Source organism: Cherax quadricarinatus, chromosome 1 (genome assembly GCF_038502225.1).
Source record: "Cherax quadricarinatus isolate ZL_2023a chromosome 1, ASM3850222v1, whole genome shotgun sequence".
Classification (NCBI taxonomy): Eukaryota; Metazoa; Arthropoda; class Malacostraca; order Decapoda; family Parastacidae; genus Cherax; species Cherax quadricarinatus.
The window spans coordinates 83,297,907-83,318,639 of record NC_091292.1 but is presented as its reverse complement, the minus strand read 5'-3'; the positions used below and the strand labels follow the sequence as shown (position 1 = coordinate 83,318,639).

Sequence of the window (20,733 nt, the reverse complement as noted above, 5' to 3'; positions counted from 1 at the left end):
GAGTATGGCCAATGCGAAGATGGGAGAGAGTAGTCTCCCAACCTCGACACTGGTGATAAGAAGACAGCCAGTAACCTATACTCAGTTTAATAGATTGAAGTTTGTTGCCGAGCATAGTAGACCAACGTTGTTGCCAACGGGTGTGAAGTTGGGAAGATATTGCAGCAAAATAGTCCGTAAATGGAATACCTCTACATGAAACTGGTAGGTCATGTACTGCTGACCGTGCAGCAGTGTCTGCCTGTTCATTGCCCTGTACGTCAACATGACCAGGGACCCAACAAAAAACAATATCTTTATGCTTGGTAAAGATACGGCGTAGCCAATGTTGGATACGGAGGACTAAGGGTTGAGGTGTATCAAATTTCTGTATAGCCTGTAAAGCACTAAGGGAGTCTGAGACAACCACAAATGATGACACAGGCATAGATGCAATACGGATAAGTGCTGTAAGGATGGCATACAATTCAGCAGTAAAAATACTAGCCAAAGATAGTAAATGCCCTTGTATGACGCTGTCCGGAAACACTGCTGCGAATCCTATGCCGTCAGAAGACTTAGAGCCATCTGTGTACACAGTAATGGCATGAGAATGAGAGTGAAAGTGGTCAAGAAAAAGAGAGCGGGAAGCGACCGTAGACAGTTGGGCTTTTGAGCAAGGGAGAGAGAAAGAACAGACTCGAACAGCTGGAACTTCCCAGGGGGGTAGGGAAAAGTGAGATGCTACATGTACATAGAAAGGTGGTAATTGAAGAGAAGACAAGAGCGAATGAAAGCGAAGAGAGAAGGGACGGAGTAAACAGGGGCGACGAACAAATAAAGAATGTTTACTAATATCAGTGACCATTCTATAAATGGAAGGATCACGGAGATCATGAGAGCGTACATAGTAGCGAAGGCAATGGGCATCACGGTGATCGGATAAGGATGGAACGTTCGCTTCTGCATAGAGGCTCTCGACAGGGGAAGAGCGAAAAGCACCAAGGCATAAACGTAATCCTTGGTGATGAATGGGGTTAAGGCTAGAGAGAGTAGCAGGAGATGCCGCTGAATAGATCTGGTCACCATAATCAAGTTTCGATAAGATAAGGGTGGAATGTAGGCGAAGGAGGGTTCGACGATCAGCTCTCCATGAAAGATGAGCAAGGGTTTTAAGAAGGTTCAGCCGGCTGTGACAAGTTGCCTTCAGAGAGGTAATGTGAGGTTTCCAGGATAACCTACGATCAAAGAGTAGGCCCAGAAACTTGACTGTATCACGTTCAGGGATACGGGAGCCATAGAGGTACAAAGGATGATCGGAGATGACAGGCGTCTAGTGAAAGTAATTTGGTGGGTTTTAGTGCTGGAAAATTTAAACCCACGTGTGGTGGCCCAATTGGAAACACGGTCAACTGCATGCTGGAGAGAAACTGTAATAAGGTGACAGTCAGCGCCTGCACAGGCAATAGCGAAGTCATCAACATAGAGTGATGACCAAATATTTGATGGAAGACTAGAGGCCAAATCATTTATAGCAAGGAGAAAAAGTGTTGTGCTCAGAACACATCCCTGGGGGACACCTTCAGCTTGGATAAAGTCCGGGGAGAGCACATTATTAACCCAAACACGGAAATGCCTGTTAGTTAAAAGGTTCTTAAGGAAGGATGGTAGATTGCCTCGAAGGCCTAAGGAGTGGGCTTGGGCTAAAATATTATACCTCCAAGTTGTGTCATATGCCTTCTCAAGGTCAAAAAATATGGCAATAACTGAGTGGTTATTCGCAAAGGCATTACGAACATACGCATCCAAGCGTAGTAAGGGGTCTATGGTAGAACGTCCCTTATGAAAGCCATATTGACGAGTGGAGAGACTGTTGTGTGTCTCTAAATACCACACTAAACGTCTATTTACTAGGCGTTCCATCACTTTGCAAACTGCACTGGTAAGAGCAATGGGACGATAGTGGGAGGTTTCATGTCCCGTAGTGCCTGGTTTGCGGAAAGGGAGAACAATGGCGGATTTCCACAGCTGTGGAAGAACTCCTTGTGACCAAATAAGATCGTAAAGGCGTAATAGGACTGCAAGGGCTGACTGATGTAAATGTTGTAGCATACGAATATGAATGTCGTCGGGCCCAGCTGCCGATGATCAGCAAGCTGAGAGTGTTGCCTCCAGTTCTTGAAGTGTAAAAGGCACATTACAGTGGACCCCCGCATACCGATTTTAATCCGTGCAAGAGGGCTCATTGGTATGCGAAATAATCGGTATGCGAATGAATTTTCCCCATAAGAAATAATGGAAATCAAATTAATCCGTGCAAGACACCCAAAAGTATGAAAAAAAAAAAATTTTACCACATGAAATGTTAATTTTAATACACACAAACTGAAAAAGGCATGCACAATTACATGACACTTACTTTTATTGAAGATCTGGTGATGATTGATGGGATGGGAGGAGGGGAGAGAGAGTGTTAGTGTTTAGAAGGGGAATCCCCTTCCATTAAGACTTGAGGTGTCGAGTCCTTTTCTGGGGTTACTTCCCTTCTTCTTTTAATGCCACTAGGACCAGCTTCAGAGTCACTGGACTTCTTTCGCACAACATATCTGTCCATAGTGGCCTGTACCTCTCGTTCCTTTATGACTTCCCTAAAGTGTTTCACAACATTGTCAGTGTAATAATCACCAGCACGGCTTGCAATAGCTGTGTGAGGGTGATTTTCATCCATGAAGGTTTGCACTTCAAGCCACTTTGCACAGATTTCCTTAATCTTTGTAGTAGGCAACTTCTTCAATTTCTCTCTCCCCTCCTCTGAACCAGTTTCCTCAGGTTTGGCCTCTTGCTGTTGAAGTTGATCTATCAGCTCATCAGTGGTTAGTTCTTCATTGTCCTCCTCCACCAACTCTTCCACATCCTCCCCACTAACCTCCAACCCCAAGGACTTTCCCAATGCCACAATGGATTCCTCAACTGGCATAATCCTCTCAGGGTTAGCCTCAAACCCTTCAAAATCCCTTTTGTCTACACATTCTGGCCACAGTTTCTTCCAAGCAGAGTTCAAGGTCTTCTTAGTCACTCCCTCCCAAGCCTTACCTATAAGGTTTACACAATTGAGGATATTAAAGTGCTCTCTCCAAAACTCTCTTAGAGTCAGTTGAGTTTCTGAGGTCACTACAAAGCACCTTTCAAACAGAGCTTTTGTGTACAGTTTTTTGAAGTTTGCAATAACCTGCTGGTCCATGGGCTGCAGGAGAGGAGTGGTATTAGGAGGCAAAAACTTCACCTTAATGAATTTCATGTCCCCATAAAGTCGCTCTGCCACGTCTGTAGGATGACCAGGGGCATTGTCTAACACCAGGAGGCACTTAAGTTCTAATTTCTTTTCAGTTAGGTAATCTTTCACATTGGGGGCAAATGCATGGTGTAACCAGTCATAGAAAAAGTCCCTAGTGACCCATGCCTTACTGTTTGCCCTCCACAGCACACACAAATTCTCCTTGAGGAGATTCTTTTGCCTGAAAGGTCTGGGAGTTTCAGAGTGATACACTAATAAAGGCTTCACTTTGTAATCACCAGTAGCATTGGAACACATCAACAAAGTAAGCCTGTCTTTCATAGGCTTATGTCCTGGGAGTGCCTTTTCCTCCTGAGTAATGTAGGTCCTGCTTGGCATTTTCTTCCAAAACAGGCCTGTTTCATCACAATTAAACACTTGTTCAGGTTTCAGTCCTTCACTTTCTATGTACTCCTTGAATTCATGCACATATTTTTCAGCCGCTTTGTGGTCCGAACTGGCAGCCTCACCATGCCTTATCACACTATGTATGCCACTACGCTTCTTAAATCTCTCAAACCAACCTTTGCTGGCCTTATATTCACTCACATCAGCACTAGTTGCAGGCATTTTTTTAATTAAATCCTCATGCAACTTCCTAGCCTTTTCGCTTATGATCGCTTGAGAGACGCTATCTCCTGCTAGCTGTTTTTCATTTATCCACACCAATAAGAGTCTCTCAACATCTTCCATCACTTGCGATCTTTGTTTCGAAAACACAGTTAAACCTTTGGCAAGAACAGCTTCCTTGATTGCCTTTCTGGTGCCCACAATAGTAGCGATGGTTGATTGGGGTTTCTTGTACAACCTGGCCAGGTCGGCGATACGCACTCCACTTTCATACTTATCAATGATCTCTTTCTTCATCTCTATTGTAATTCTCACCCTTATTGCTGTAGGGTTGGCACTAGAAGCTTTCTTGGGGCCCATGGTCACTTATTTTCCAGATAAAGCACCGAAAACACTGTAATAATACGAAATATTCCGATTGTATGCTTGGATGTTACCGCGGAGGCTGGCTGGTAAACAATGGCATGGGCGGCACATGTGAGGCTGGCTGAGGGCGCACATTGGACGCGTCTTGGACGAACAGCGGTGAGCGGGTTTTTAAGCGGTATGCGAGGCAAAATTTTAGCGATAAAATGTATCGGTATGTGGATTAAACGTTATGTGATGCCAACGGTATGCGGGGGTCCACTGTATACTGTTCTTCTCTGAGAGAAGAAAAGTCCAAGGGTGCTAACTCTCTGGCAGAATTTGAGGAAAGAAATGAGGGGCATAGATGGAGTCCCTGAGAAATACGGACCAGATGATTGTCAATTTCATTGGCAACATCTAGTGGGTTTGCTATATCAACACCGGCAACCCGCAGAACAGGAACCGGGTCAGGAGAATATTCACCACTCAGTTTTCGTACTTTTTTCCAGACTGCACTCATAGAGGAAGCAGAGGTGACGGTGGAGACATAATCTCGCCAGCAAGTGCGTTTAGCATCACGGATGACACGGCGAGCAATCGCACGCTTCTGCTTAAAATCAAGGAGTCTCTCTGTGGTTCTATTGTACCGGTACCTGCCCCATGCAGCGTGTTTCAAACGTACTGCACGAGCACAAGCAAGCACCACCAAGGCACGCATTTCTGAGAATGCCTGCCCGAAGTTTGGGGTATAGAATGAGAAGCTGCGGTTAAAACGGAGGACGAGAAGAGGTGTAAAAGCTCATCGATGGAGGACAAAGAAGGAACCTCTCTAAAAACAGTTAGGTGTGAGTAAAGGTTCCAATTTGCCTGATCAAATTGCCAGCGTGGGATGCGAAGAGGTGGTGAATATGAAGGGGAAGTAAGAATGATTGGGAAATGATCGCTGTCATGTAAGTCCGGAAGAACAGACCAAGTGAAGTCTAATGCGGCGGAGGAAGAGCAGACTGAGAGATCGATGCAAGAGAGAGTGTGAGTCCCAGGATCAAAATGGGTATGAGTACCTGTATTTAAAACATGGAGGGGGTGGGTGGCAAGAAAAGCCTCTAACTGAATGCCACGGGAATCACAGTGAGACCCCCCCAGAGGAAATGGTGGGCATTAAAATCACCAAGTAACAGAATCGGTGGTGGTAATGACGAAACAAGAAAGGCATTATCCGGAATAGATAATGCCCGAGAAGGAGAGAGATATAAAGAACAGAGCGTATACCACCTATGCAAGTGGATACGGGCTGCTGTGTAATGCAGCGAAGTACGAACAAATAGCTGATGGTATGGAATATCAGTGCGTAGAAGAAGGGCACTTTCATTAAAGGTCCCATCAGGAAAAGGATCTGAAGAATACAATAAATTATAGCCTGAGATGGGAGAGATAACAGCAGAGTGTAATTTTGGTTCCTGTAAGCAAACACCAACAGGGGAAAACTGGGAGAGTAACATCTGAAGCTCACCCCGATTACCCGAGGCCGCGTATATTCCACTGTAAATAGGCCATGATTGGCAATGATAAAGATACCTGAAATCCGCAGGTAAGGGTTCCTACAGACTAGAGGGGTTAGAAAAGTCCACATGCGGAGGCAGTGGAAAACGTTCAAGCAGCGAAGGAACGGTGCGCTGTGAAGAAAGGAGTTGCGCAGATGGAGTAGAGGAGAGAGAAGGAGCGGAGGGTGGATCAGTGTCCATTGATGGTTTGGTCTCTGCAATATATTCAGAGATTGCTTCAAGTGTTTCAGAATTCAGAGACGTCGTATGGGAGACAATATTGGAAATGGTAGGGGGAGGATGAGTAAAGATTGGAACTGTAATGGACTGTACCAAGGTAGGGGAGGGCGAAAGGGTGGAGGGAACTGGAGAAGCGTGGAAGGGGACAGAAGAGGCAGAAACCTGGGAGGTGGCAGAAGAGGAAGAAACTTGGGAGGGAACAGGGGAGGAAGGTACAGTACAAGGAGGAGGGTGAACCTCTACACTTGTAACAGAGCCAGTGAGAGGGGGAGAACCAGAGACAGAGACAGGGAAGGGAAAATGAGGAGGTGGAAGATGGGTAGGAGGTATTAACGGACCTTTTTTTGACTTTTGAGAAGTAGAGGGACGATTGGGAGGAGGTGTCATACGAGATCTCGTCGCTACTGAGGCTTGTGAGAGAGAACATGAAGAAGCAAGATCAGACTGAGACGTTGAAGTAGGGACGTCTGAGCCGAGGACAGCAAAAGAATTAGCTACAGGAGTGACTATGGGAGAGGTAACCACAGAGGTGGGTGCAGAAGATGGGATACCAGAAGTGGGGGGACGTTTTGAAACACTGGAATAAGAAACACGAGGTAGTCTCCCTTGGAGGCGGAGATGAGAAACTGCCATGGCATAAGGGAGACCTTCTGCCTCTTTGAGGTAATGGATTTCCCGCTCGTTTAAGTAGACTTGACAACGGCGAGAGTACGAAGGGTGAGCCTCATGACAATTAAGGCAAGAGGGAGGTCGATTGCAAGACATATTAGAATGGTCATCGGCACCACAAACTGGGCATTTGGCGATAGATCTGCAATATTTCGCTGGATGGCCAAATCGCCAGGAATTTCTACACTGTTGCGGTGTAGGGATCACCTTTCGAACTTGTAACCGATGTCCTGCTACATAAACTGAGGATGGGAGTTCACGGCTGTCAAAAGTTAAACGAGCCACATTGCTAGGGTATCGTCTCCGCCCACGGGCAGGAAGAACGTAAGTGTCTACCTTGAGGATTGGAAGATCTTGGAGTTCCAGCTGTTCAAGAATGTCAGTGCCACATGTCTGGAAATTTTGTTGAACTATGGTATGGGGCAGAATGACAGTACCACTACAAGAATTGAGGGAATGATGCTTTTCAATAGTTACAGGAACAGTATTGATATGGGAAAGACGAGAAAGCTCATGAGCCTGGGTAGCATTCTGTACGGTGACGATGCGCGTACCGCTCTTAAGAGCATGAAAAGAAATATCTTTACCAACATGGCATAGGAGTGCCTTGCCAATACTGTGGTCAGAAAGATAGGCAGTAGAGGAAGTCGGTCGTAAAGTGAAGAATTTAGTCCATTGTGCAGTCTGAAACTGAGCGTGGAAAGGTAGTGAAGGATGTGTCGATCTTTTCTGAGAAGAACGAGAAGGTGGAGAAGTATCATCAGCAGGTAATTGTCGTTGTCGTTTAGGCGTGGGACCAGAGTTGGTCCGACGTGGAACAGGCCGGCGATTCGAAAATTGCCGCACCGTAGAGGGAGAGGCCGGAAGCATAGTCAGAGGAGAACGAAGGTCAGATAAATCGAAGGAGTCAGTCGAGGCCTCAGTACCTGAAGCGGGTGAGGAAACAGCACCGGCAAGAGGTACAGAGGCATGAGGAGTGTCCGAAGAGTGGTCCAAAGACGAGGCGGGGTCAGAACGGGGTGCGGTATCAAGAAGGGGCCTGGGGGTAGCAGGTTCATGGACTAGGGCTGCCATGGTTAGGTTACTTCTTTCTTTTTGTTTTTAAGAAAAAAAAAGAAAGAAGAAAAGAAAATAAAAATAAAAAAAAGAATAAAAAAAGGGGGGACCGGGGAGGGATAGTCCCTAGGAGGAATGAAAGGGCCAAAAATCTCCCTCCGCGCCCAAGAGGACCTCAGCACCGCAAGTAGCGCAGATGCAGCATGGAACCCGTGCTATACCCTACCCATCATGCCAGTAAACCGGCAATCCGGGATAGCAACCTCACATCTGCCAAGCTACCTCGGTGGACAAAAGAGAGGGAGGCCGGAAATCCGCCACAAAGCATACCTCCTTCGGCCACCACCCCCGGAATCCGAAAGGTGGCTTCCAGAGATACACCCAAAGCCACCCTCCGGGATACCGGAGAGGGATCAGGGCATCCTCAGGCAATCCAGATTCCACGGCAAACTACGCCACCGCCAAGAACCTCAACGGAATGGGATGGACCCCGGTACCCTTTCCCCTACCTAGGAACTAGCGTGCCTGTGGGAAAAAAAAAAAAAAAAAAAAAAAAAAGGCCAAAAAGGAAGGGCAAAAGGGAGGGGTGGGGAGGAGGAGGAGGAAAGGAAAAAGGGGAGGATGGGATAGGGAACGGGGGATTGGGGGGTAATTAGGTTTGGTCTGAGGAAGTAGACCGACAGGTCTAATTCCTCAGACCAAGAGCCTCTTCACCACGCCAAGGAGCCCCCCTTGAAGAGGATTGTTTTCTAAAATATAATACACTACCAACATTTTAATGTCAATAGTGTATTTCATAGTGATATGACATATGTAGAATAATGAAAACGGATCACATACAGAACTGTATAAATAGGTAATATTAAAACTAATTTAATAAGTTTCTGTCTTAAATTTATAAGAATAGATTCAATTGATTATGCAACTGAGTGTATTATACAATGATTTAAACAATACAATATTTCATAGTGAATAAATTAATGCTGTTCTCTTTTAAACTTACAGGACTTATTATTGTCACATGCACTGAAATGGGGTAAGGGCTAAACCCAAAGGGTCATACAGCACCTAGAGGAATGGGAGGCAATCAGGTTTGATCCAGGAAAAGGGAAGGTAGGTCAAATTCCTCAGATCATGGGGCCCCTCACTGGAATTTATGTACCTCCCTTGAGGAGCAAGAAAAGGTAACAGATAAATTAAATTAGAAATGGCTTCAGAAGTTCTCTACCCAGCTTTCTCTTAACTATGAATGAAGTCTTGCAGCAACAATTCACATCAGACTTGGAGCACAGGACGAGCCTTTTTGCTCATAAGCTGATCATTTGCACTGGCAAAACCAGTACCTCCCTGTTAAAAAAATAAAAAGTAATCTATAGATTTCACAAATGTTCATAAGGTACATAAAATGTGCAAATATTTTAAAAATACATATATAGAAAATAGTTATGAAATAATGAATTCCAAAGGCAATGGCTTTAGCATCACAAATTTAATATCACTGATGTTATGTACTTAACTATCAAAAGCTTCTCATAATCTGAAATTTTCCCTCAACTGTGAAATGCAATCACATACCCTCTGTAGTGGGATGATGTCTTTATCATTTAGTTTGACTCCAGTAAGTGGATGTATCATGTCCTTCTTTATCAATGTTTCTGCGCACTCCTTTGTTACTACATCACCTCTGTAAACCATAACAAATAGTTAAATAAAAATACTATAGTTCCCATTAAACTGCAACTGTACATATATAGTGAAAAAATATAATCTTATGAAGAACTGAGAAGGGTATTTTAAAAAATTACATAGCATACTTAATCATACGCCACTCTCAACTGAGAGCCACACTAATTTGGATACTAAATATAGAGGTAAGTGGCAGCTTTGCCCTTCCTCCTCCTCCACCTAACCTCCCACACACTTTGTCTCATTACCTCTGTACACTTTCCCTCAGTATTACCATTGCCCTCCATACACCTTACTTCACTACAATTACAGATCACAATCCACTACTACCACCACCCTCCAAATGTGAGTGGGTAATGTTAACTACTGTAACAGCAGCTATGACTTACATACAATGATTCACCTCCCTCAGCTTTCAGATACATATGCAATTTTTTACACCACTGCACTGTTTATTGTATAAAGAATAAATACTAGCACAAGCAGCTATACCAGCCACCCACCCACCTCAGTCTCTCTCAAGATGGAGAGTGCTCAACATTCTAGTCACTTGTGATTTTTCAACCATTAAATCTTGGTCCAAATTCTTTCTTATTGGCTGTGTTACTAATCTGTCTTCTGTTACACTTTCCCAGCATCAGCTTGAACTTCTTGGTTTTGGTCTTTCCTTTGCCACTTACCTACCCCTTTGTGCTGGTGCCAACTTCATTAGCTTCCCCCTTGATTCCTTACACTAGTCTCACCCTCAAAATTTTCCAGACCTGTCCACTTTTTGTGGCAATCTCATTCCTGCCCTTGATATCCTGTTGTCTAAGAATTACCACCTTCATTGCTATCAGCCTGCCCTTTCTTAAGTTTTTTTTTTCAACACACTGGCAGTCTCCCACAAAGGCAGGGTGACCCAACAAAGAAAAACACATATATTGTCATCCTTCCTCCTGACAAAAGCAATTCAGTAGTTGTCCTTGAATGTGAGGACTACCTTGGAAAATCTGAACCCTTGCTCTTTGACACACATCTACACTCCTCGTGTCTCCAACCCTCTTCATCACATCATGAGAACTTTCAACCATAAACTTTGGACTCTCTCCCATCTCTGTCCTCCTGACTTAGGTCTTGTTCAACATTTCCAGGTTATCTGTCTCCCCTCTACCTTATTTATATGGTCTTCCCAAAACTCATAAACCTTTACATCCCATCATTTTCTCCAGAGGTTCTGTCTCTTTATTTTTGTGCCTCTTGGCTGGCCAAAACTCTTACCCCCTCTTCTTGGAACTTTTTCTCCTGCTCACCTCCATCACTCTCAAGATGTCATTAGATGTGTTTGGCCACATTCAACCTTTAAGGGGGCAGACGAGCAAAATTGTCCTTTTTTTTTTTTGGTCCAATTTCATTGGAATTTTTGCTGCAAATTAAGCAGCATTTGAAACCTAGACACTGTGTTTTTAGTGACCTTTTTTCCTTACAGTTAATAAAAAAAAATAGTGCCCTATTCTACAGGGCTTAAATCTATCCTTCTACTACAAAACTGGTAAGACTTACAATTATCTAGTCAACATCAGATGAAAGATAACGAGTTAGGTAATTTAGTTACACGGACATTTAAGCGAAATGTCAATAGATTGCATTATACAAAATGCTGAAATATTTTTTTTTTTTTAAGAACTTTTTTGGGAGAAAAATTCAATAAAAACAAAACGGTAAAACATATTGCAAACCTTCTATGTAATTCAATAGAACCATCATTCCTCAATAACGTGTTAAAAAATCATGATACTCCTATAAATACTCTTCGAATGAGAGAGTAAATGAGGCTAACAACATATTCCTGACTTATCCCTAATTATGTTTTATGTAAAACTCTACGGTTATGGCCCGCCAAATCTGAGCGTGTTGCACCCCTCTGTCCTTGTTGACAGCCTGCAGACTACTGAAGGACAATCTCACTGCTCTCTTAACATAAGAACATAAGAAAGGAGGAACACTGCAGGAGGCCTGCTGGCCCATACTAGGCAGGTCCTTTACAATTCATCCCACTAACAAAACATTTGCCCAACCCAATTTTCAATGCCACCCAAGAAATAAGCTCTGATGTGAAAGTCCCACTCAAATCCAACCCCTCCCACTCATGTACTTATCCAACCTAGATTTGAAACTACCCAAAGTCCCAGCCTCAATAACCCAACTAGGTAGACTGTTCCACTCATCAACTACCCTATTTCCAAACCAATACTTTCCTATGTCCTTTCTAAATCTAAACTTATCTAATTTAAATCCATTACTGCGGGTTCTCTCTTGGAGAGACATCCTCAAGACCTTATTAATATCCCCTTTATTAATACCTATCTTCCACTTATACACTTCGATCAGGTCTCCCCTCATTCTTCGTCTAACAAGTGAATGTAACTTAAGAGTCTTCAATCTTTCTTCATAAGGAAGATTTCTAATGCTATGTATTAATTTAGTCATCCTACGCTGAATGTTTTCTAACGAATTTATGTCCATTTTGTAATACAGAGACCAGAACTGAGCTGCATAATCTAGGTGAGGCCTTACTAATGACGTATAAAGCTGCAGTATGACCTCTGGACTTCTGTTGCTTACACTTCTTGATATAAATCCCAGTAATCTATTTGCCTTATTACGTACGCTTAGGCATTGCTGTCTTGGTTTAAGGTTGCTGCTCACCATAACCCCCAAGTCCTTTTTGCAATCTGTATGGCTAAGTTCTACATCATTTAACTTATAAGTACTAGGGTTATGGGCACTCCCAAGCTTCAGAACCTTGCATTTATCTACATTGAACTGCATCTGCCACTTTTCTGACCAAGAATAGAGTTTGTTTAAATCCTCCTGAAGTTCCATAACATCTACATTTGAATCAATTATCCTACCTATCTTTGTGTCATCGGCGAATTTGCTCATATCACTAGTAATTCCCTCATCAAGATCATTGATATATATTATAAACAACAACGGGCCCAAGACTGATCCCTGTGGAACGCCACTTGTTACAGATCCCCACTCGGATTTAACCCCTGTCAGTGAGCCATGACTCGATCCACGAGAGCACTTATTCCCCAATGCCATGAGCTGCCACTTTCTTTAACAGTCTATGGTGCGGAACTCTATCAAAAGCCTTACTAAAATCTAAGTAAATAATATCAAATTCTTTATTGTGGTCAACAGCCTCAAAAGCTTTACTGAAGAAAGTTAATAAATTAGTTAGACAAGACCGGCCTCTTGTGAATCCATGCTGAGTATCATTAATCAAGCTATGCTTATCGAGATGGCTTCTTATAATCTCAGCTATAATTGACTAGTAATTTGCCTACAATTGAGGTCAGGCTTATTGGGCGGTAAAAGGCTTATTGGGCGGTAATCAGGCTTATTGGGCGGTAACCTCTTCACTTTAGTCCTCACAGAAGTTGCCATGTAGAGTATTTAGAATGAAACAATCATAAAAATCATAATTTTTGGAGTAAAAAAATTATCCACTAATTGCCAACATGTCCTCTTGCTGATAGCAAGAAGACATGTTGGCAACTTTTCTTCACTAAAAGCCAGGACATTCAGCTTCTATTCATCCATAACATTCAAAATCACCTCCTCCTTATTATCTGCACTACAGCAATGCACATTCAAACATCTCAATTAAAAGTTTTCCTTCTTACTCTTAGTAATTTATACAAGAAATGGGGTTACTGGCCCACTACTCCCAGAATCTTAGTGGGCATTTACAACATGCATGACTTATGGAGGAAGGACTTTTATTCCACTTTCCCATGGAGATGAAAATAAATAAGAACAAGAAACTATTAAGAAAATAGAAAAAACTCAAATGGGTGCATATACATATACATGTACATGCATGTGTAGTGTGACCTAAGTGTAAGTAATAGCAGCAAGATTTACCTGTTATTCTGAGTGCTTATTTGACAGAAAAAGACACCAGCAATCCTATCATTGTGTAAAACAATTACAGGTTTCTGTTTCACACTTATTTGGTAAGACAGCAGTACCTCCCTGGGTGGTTGCTGTATACCAACCTACTACCACAGTACATAAAATCTTTTATTCACTATGCAGAGACAGTAATAACAAATGACTTACGTTGGTCTGAGCACTACACAGGGCACATTATTTCTTAAGATGTCCCCTGTAACTGGGCATTTGTACCTCTCCCTCTTGCCATCTAATGAGCCCTTTTCATCAGGATCCACAGCTAAGGTAAATTTGACATCAATAAGATCCTTAGCTCTCAGAGGTTTCCCACTTATTGGACAATAAATAGTCTTCTCCTGTAAACAGTGAAAAAAATACTATATAAAAAATGCATATTTCATATACATTTATTTATTTATTTATTTATTTTATGTCTTTACAAACAGTACACTGAGGGTGTACTTACGTTAAAAAACATCTGTTCATGACGAACATCAAAATAGTATACAATACCATCAGGTTGTTAAGTAAGATACATATGCAACAGTTAGGCAACTTTATTCCGAAACGTTTCACCTACACAGTAGGCTTTTTCAGTCGAATACAGAAAGTAGGCAGGAACAGATGTGAAGACTATGTAATCAGTCCATCACCCTTGAAGTCGTAGAATTTGAGGTTGTCAGTCCCTCAGCCTGGAGAAGTTCAGTTTCAATGTCAGGAACTATCTGAAGATCAAGCGACAGTGCAGAGACTTAAATACTGTCGGAAGGAGAGGTGCAGAGTAATAGTAGTGAGAATGTAGCCACTGAGAGGTCATGTCCCTCTCAGATCCAACAATTCTCACTTGAAAAGGTTGTACAGAAAACACCTTGGACAACCTTTTCAAGTGAGAATTGTTGGATCTGAGAGGGACATGACCTCTCAGTGGCTACATTCTCACTACTACTACTCTGTACCTCTCCTTCCGACAGTATTTAAGTCTCTGCACTGTCGCTTGATCTTCAGATAGTTCCTGACATTGAAACTGAACTTCTCCAGGCTGAGGGACTGACAACCTCAAATTCTACGACTTCAAGGGTGATGGACTGATTACATCGTCTTCACATCTGTTCCTGCCTACTTTCTGTATTCGACTGAAGAAGCCTACTGTGTAGGCGAAACGTTTCGGAATAAAGTTGCCTAACTGTTGCATATGTGTCTTACTTAACAATCTGTTCATGACATATGACTTAAACTCAACGTAATTGTAGGTTGTAATAAAGTTGGTAGGATTACCGACAATATGTAAAGTAAAAGGACACAAGTGCAACTAATGTGGCATTTTATTGTGGCAACATTTCGCTCTCCAGGAGCTTTGTCAAGCCGTTACAAACAGTACATGGACACAGAGGGTATATATAGGCTCAGAGTGAGGTGCAATACTAGTGGTAGTAGTAGTGATAGAAGTAGTAGTACTAGTAGTAGTAGTAATACAATATGTTAGAACAATTAACTTTCACATGAGTAGAGAATATAAAAGCTATTACTTGGGAAACATAAAAATTGGTTAGACAAATATTTCTATTGGAGGCTGGATAGAGAAGGCCTGTTTCAATGTTCATTCTCTGTAATGTGCTTGTGTAGTATTAACAGGAGAGACTATGTGATGGCAGGGTTTACTGTTTTCAGGAGGATTCTTGCTAAGACTTCAGAGATAGTGAAGCTGCCTTTGTTTTGTTTAATTGTATTAGAAACAGCTATTAGTGAAGATTCAAGGCGCTTGCATCTGCGGAACAGACGCAAGCGCAAGTTGGGTGTCCCTGGACTTCGTGAGATGATTAGTGGAATTTCGGTGTTGTACACAGGCGTTGTTCAAGTTATCATTCCTACATGCGTAAATGTGTTCATTGAGGCGGGTGTCAAGGTTTCTTGATGTTTCACCTACATAAATCTTGTCGCAGCCTCCACAGGGTATAGTGTAAACCCCTGTGTTGACTGGTTTGTGGTGCTTGGATTTTGTTCTGACCTTAATCTTCCTCTACTTCCCGGAGATTTTGTTGACTTGATTGAACTCTGTGTTAATTTCAATTGTTTTTCTTTCAATAACAGGCTCTACAAACAAACCTACGGCATGAGAATGGGGTCCCCCATCGGTGCCGTCCTAGCCAACTTGTACATGGAACACCTAGAGTCTGAACACTTTGCCAACATCATCCCTTCAAGCATCACTTGGTTACGTTACGTGGACAATGTCCTCGTAATAACTCCCAAACGTTTTGATGTACAGAATCTACAGGCAAGGCTCAACGCAGATGAACTGGCGATCCAGTTTACACTAGAAGAAGAGTCCAATGACAAGCTACCTTTCCTCGACGTCCTCATTCACAGTGTAGACAACAGCCTAAGATTTCATGTTTATCAGAAACCTACCAATAAAAATGATCTCACACACTTCTATTCCAGTCAAGATACTAAGACCAAAAGAGGCATCATCATCAGGTTTTTCCTAAGAGCATACCGAATTTGTAGTCCTGAGTTTCTTGACAAGGAATGTACATACATTCACCGAACCTTCACAGATTTACATTTTCCTTCCTTTTTCATCAAAGACTGCAAGAAAAGAGCTCTTCAGATCATTAATTCTCCATGCACAAACATCACTCCCAACAAAGTTATAATTCTTCCCAACAGCCAGGTTGCACTGAACGTTTCTAAAGTACTTTCACAAGCTAACACCAGAGTCGCCATCGCTTCCAGCACTTCGATAAAGGATCTAACCAAACAAAATCCAAGCACCAAGAACCAGTCAACGCAGGGGTTTACACTATACCCTGTGGAGGCTGCAACAAGATTTATGTAGGTGAAACAGCAACAACCTCGACACCCGCCTCAATGAACACATTTACGCATGTAAGAACAATAACTTGAACAATGCCTGTGTACAACACCGAAATTCCACTAATCATCTCATGAAGTTCAGGGACGCCCAACTAGTGATCAAAGAAACTAATTTCTGCAGACGCAAGTGCCTTGAATCTTCACTAATAGCTGTTTCTAATACAATTAAACAAAACAAAGGCAGCTTCACCATCTCTGAAGTCTTAGAAAGAATCCTCCTGAAAACAGTAAACCCTGCCATCATATAGTCTCTCCTGTTAATACTACACAAGCACATTACAGAGAATGAACATCGAAACAGGCCTTCTCTATCCAGCCTCCGATAGAAATATTTGTCTAACCAATTTTTATGTTTCCCAAGTAATAGTTTTTATATCCTTTACTCATGTGCAAGTTAATTGTTCTAACATATTGTATTACTACTACTACTATTACTTCTTATATCACTACTATTACTACTACTACCACTAGTATTGCACCTCACTCTGAGCCTATATATACCCTCTGTTTCCATGTACTGTTTGTAACAGCTTGACAAAGCTCCTGGAGAGCGAAACGTTGCCACAATAAAATGTCACATTAGTTGCACTTGTGTCCTTTTACTTTATGTAATTGTAGATGTCCCTAAATCGCTGCTTTCTAGAATGCTGGAAGATTTACTAAGACTTTTGTCAATCACCAGCAAGTAATGACATTTATTTATTTATTTATTTGAACATGATACACAGAAGTACAAAGAAATACAGTGGTTAAGTGTAACATGCCAAAGCCCCTTGTATGCAGAGCATTATGGGCAGGCTTAAAATTAACTTAAGATTAATTAGGCAATGATATATTCAGTGGTAAACATTATTGTAAACAGATAACAATTAACCACAAATGAGAATTTCAAAGTCAGGTCATATGGCCATTTACTGTGTTGCTGTGCATTCAGTAGAATGGAGTATTCTGTTAAGTAATGTAATTAAAAATAACAAAGTTTGATTGGGTCACAGGTTAAACATTTATGAGATACAATTCTTCAGTATTTATTTAGTTGTGGGTGAGTAAGTGATTTTTAAGAAGAGACTTGAATTTATAAACAGACAGTGTTTCTTTTATATTCATAGGTAATGAATTCCAGATTTTTGGGCCTTTTATGTGCATTGAGTTTTTGCATAGTGTGAGATGGACACGAGGAACATCAAAGAGTGATCTGTGACTTGTGTTATGGTCATGTGTTCTGTTGAGGTTGGTAAGGAGACATTTGAGGGGAGGGTTTATATCCAAGTTATATCCCACCATCCCCAATTTATACATTCTCCTAGTCATCCTAGGAAACTAAGAGGAAAGACTAAAGTTTAATGATACTTTTAACATATACAGTGGAACCTCGGTTTTCTTTTGCCCTGGTTTTTGTTGAATTCGGTTTTCGACAACTTTTTTCATCAAAATTTTGTCCCAGTTTTCGCTCATCAACTCAGTTTTTGTCGAACTGACAGTGGTCCGCCGTATGGAACATGTCCATCCGCACCCACACAAAGCATCCCATGCATTCTGAGTCAGTCTGACTGTTTCTCATCTGTAGAGGGTGATAGTGATGGTGGTAGAGGGTGGTAGTGGCTGTGATGGTGGTGGAGGGTGGTGGTGATTGTGGTAGAGGGTGGTAGGTGATAGTGATGGTGGTAGAGAGTGGTACTGATGGCAGTAGAGGGTGGTAGTGGTTGTGATGGTGGTAGAGGGTGGTAGTGGTTGTGATGGTGGTAGAGGGTGGTAGTGGTTGTGATGGTGGTAGAGGGTGGTAGTGGTTGTGATAGTGATAGAGGGTGGTAGCGATTATGGTAGAAGGTGGTAGTGATTATGGTAGAGGGTGGTAGAGATAACCTCTCCTCCCTCTACCCTGGAAATAAATGGTATAAAATACCGACACAATGGAAATATAAACACAAATGCAGTATAATGTGATCCTTTATTGACAACGTTTCACCCACACAGTGGGCTTTTTCAAGTCACACACGGATCTGTGTGTGACTTGAAAAAGCCCACTGTGTGCGTGAAACGTTGTCAATAAAGGATCACATTATACTGCATTTGTGTTTATATTTCCCTCTACCCTCCTTGCTGTCTTCCATATGCCAACAAGAGTTTTCAATAAAGGTAAAAATGATGTTAAATGTTCATTTATCCATTTCATTAGTCCTTTATATTTATTTCTCATTGTGTTCTGTATGTAAAACTATAGTTATTCTCTATAAAATGTAATTTTTGTTAATACTTTTGGGTATCTGGAACAGAGTAATTGGATTTACATTATTTCTTAAGGGAAATATTGCTTCAGTTTTCGCTGAATTCGGTTTTCGTCAGACTTTCTGGAACGAATTAATGACGAAAACTGTGGTTCCACTGTAGATACATATAATTTGCCCACTGATTACTACTAATTTTGGTTTACTAGCAGCATTTAAAGTTTTGAAAGTATATCCTTGAAGATCTAATAATTTGTTCTTGCCACTAGCTTAGTAATCTCACAAAATTTCTTCACAATGTATCCAACTAATGAAGTAATATCTGACCTTATAAGAAAGGGGTGCAAAACAGCAGGATGCCCTGGCACCATTATGTTTCAAATAAAACTGCTCCAATTGTTTTCATTAAATTATCATAGTAAAATAAAAATAGTGTTTTATCAAGACTGGCTGAGAATCGAAACTTAGTCATATTAGAAGATCCATCATTAAAATGAATAGGACTAAGAAACACCTTTACTCCTATACATTAATAGCAAATGTAAGGCAAACCATTTCAAATTCTACTCTTTGTACTTACTGGCTTTTGGAGCTTAGACTCCTTATTTCCTGGGGTGAGTGAAGGAATCCAAAAACTAGGCAGCTTCTTGTCTCGCCCAGCAACCATATTGGATACTGAAGATCCACCACTTCCTGAACTGGTGCCTGGACCTGACAATAAAAATTACAGTGCAATATATTAATTTGGGATGCTTTACTCCAATGACCCTTCAAGGTTGCTACAGAGATGGTAAAGGGCTCTTAATCCTGAGAATAACAGCTAGCCCTCCCTTTCCACATATCTAACCTCATTAACTCCCACTTCCTAGGCATATGATACCTATGGGTTTAGCACTTACCTATGAATATTATACTATAATAATAATAATAATAATAATAATAATTTAGTTGTAGCTACAGTTAGAGTAAGAGGTAGATGGGACAAGCGGAAGGTGGCAACAACAAGTAAGAGGGAGGTGAAAGTGTATAAACTAAGGGAGGAGGAAGTTTGGGTGAGATATAAGCAACTATTGGCAGAAAGGTGGGCTAGTGCAAAGATGAGTAGTGGGGGGGGTTGAAGAGGGTTGAAATAGTTTTAAAAATGCAGTATTAGAATGTGGGGCAGAAGTCTGTGGTTATAGGAGGGTGGGGGCAGGAGGAAAGAGGAGTGATTGGTGGAATGATGAAGTAAAGGGTGTGATAAAAGAGAAAAAGTTAGCTTATGAGAGGTTTTTACAAAGCAGAAGTGTTATAAGAAGAGCAGAGTATATGGAGAGTAAAAGAAAGGTGAAGAGAGTGGTGAGAGAGTGCAAAAGGAGAGCAGATGATAGAGTGGGAGAGGCAGTCAAGAAATTTTAATGAAAATAAGAAAAAATTTTGGAGTTAAACAAGTTAAGAAAGCCTAGGGAATGTATGGATTTGTCAGTTAAAAACAGAGTAGGGAAGTTAGTAGATGGGGAGATGGAGGTATTAGGCAGATGGCGAGAATATTTTGATGAACTTTTAAAATGTTGAGGAAGAAAGGGAGGTGGTAATTTCATGCACTGGCCAGGGAGGTATACCATCTTTTAGGAGTGAAGAAGAGCAGAATGTAAGTGTGGGGGAGGTATGTGAGGCATTATGTAGAATGAAAGGAGGTAAAGCAGCTGGAACTGATGGGATCATGACAGAAATGTTAAAAGCAGCGGGGGATATAGTGGAGTGGTAGGTACTTTTGTTTAATAAATGTTTGAAAGAGGCGAAGGTACCTAGGGATTCGCGGAGAGCATGTATAGTCCCTTTATATAAAGGGAAGGGGGACAAAAGAGATTGTAAAAATTATAGAGGAATAGTTTACTGAGTATACCAGGAAAAGTGTATGGTAGGGTTATAATTGAAAGAATTAGAGATAAGACAGAATGTAGGATTGCAGATGAGCAAGGAGGTTTCAGAGTGGGTAGGGGATGTGTAGATCAAGTGTTTACATTGAATCATATATGTGAATAGTATTTAGATAAAGGTAGGGAAGTTTTTATTGCATTTATGGATTTAGAAAAGGCATATGATAGAGTGGATAGGGGAGCAATGTGGCAGATGTTGCAAGTATATGGAATAGGTGGTAAGTTATTAAATGCTGTAAAGAGATTTTATGAGGCTAGTGAGGCTCAGATTAGGGTGTGTAGAAGAGAGGGAGACTACTTCCCAGTAAGAATAGGTCTTAGACAGGGATGTGTAATGTCACCAT

General features: G+C 41.6%; 2 protein-coding genes across 16 annotated transcripts in view; one reads left to right on the top strand and one right to left on the bottom strand.

Annotated features, from left to right (window-relative positions):
* Positions 1–16,839, top strand: part of LOC128685722 (uncharacterized) — a 307,925-nt gene extending 291,086 nt beyond the window's left edge. For 3 of the 4 annotated variants that reach the window (XM_070083258.1, XM_070083243.1, XM_070083252.1), the window contains one exon: positions 15,457–16,839. In XM_070083258.1, the coding sequence (XP_069939359.1) occupies positions 15,457–16,207 (751 nt within the window). In that variant the 3' untranslated portion in view covers positions 16,208–16,839. The remainder of the gene's footprint in view (positions 1–15,456) is intronic. The other variant, XM_070083238.1, reaches the window with a different exon arrangement.
* The window catches only part of LOC128688687 (nitric oxide synthase-interacting protein homolog), a 73,820-nt gene continuing 61,696 nt past the window's right edge, over positions 8,610–20,733 (bottom strand). For all 12 annotated transcript variants that reach the window (XM_053776674.2, XM_053776730.2, XM_053776722.2 and 9 more), the window contains 4 exons: positions 19,051–19,181; positions 13,537–13,724; positions 9,313–9,421; positions 8,610–9,084 (listed from right to left, as the gene is read on the bottom strand). In XM_053776674.2, coding sequence (XP_053632649.1) covers positions 9,013–9,084; positions 9,313–9,421; positions 13,537–13,724; positions 19,051–19,181 — 500 coding nt within the window. In that variant the 3' untranslated portion in view covers positions 8,610–9,012. The remainder of the gene's footprint in view (positions 9,085–9,312; positions 9,422–13,536; positions 13,725–19,050; positions 19,182–20,733) is intronic.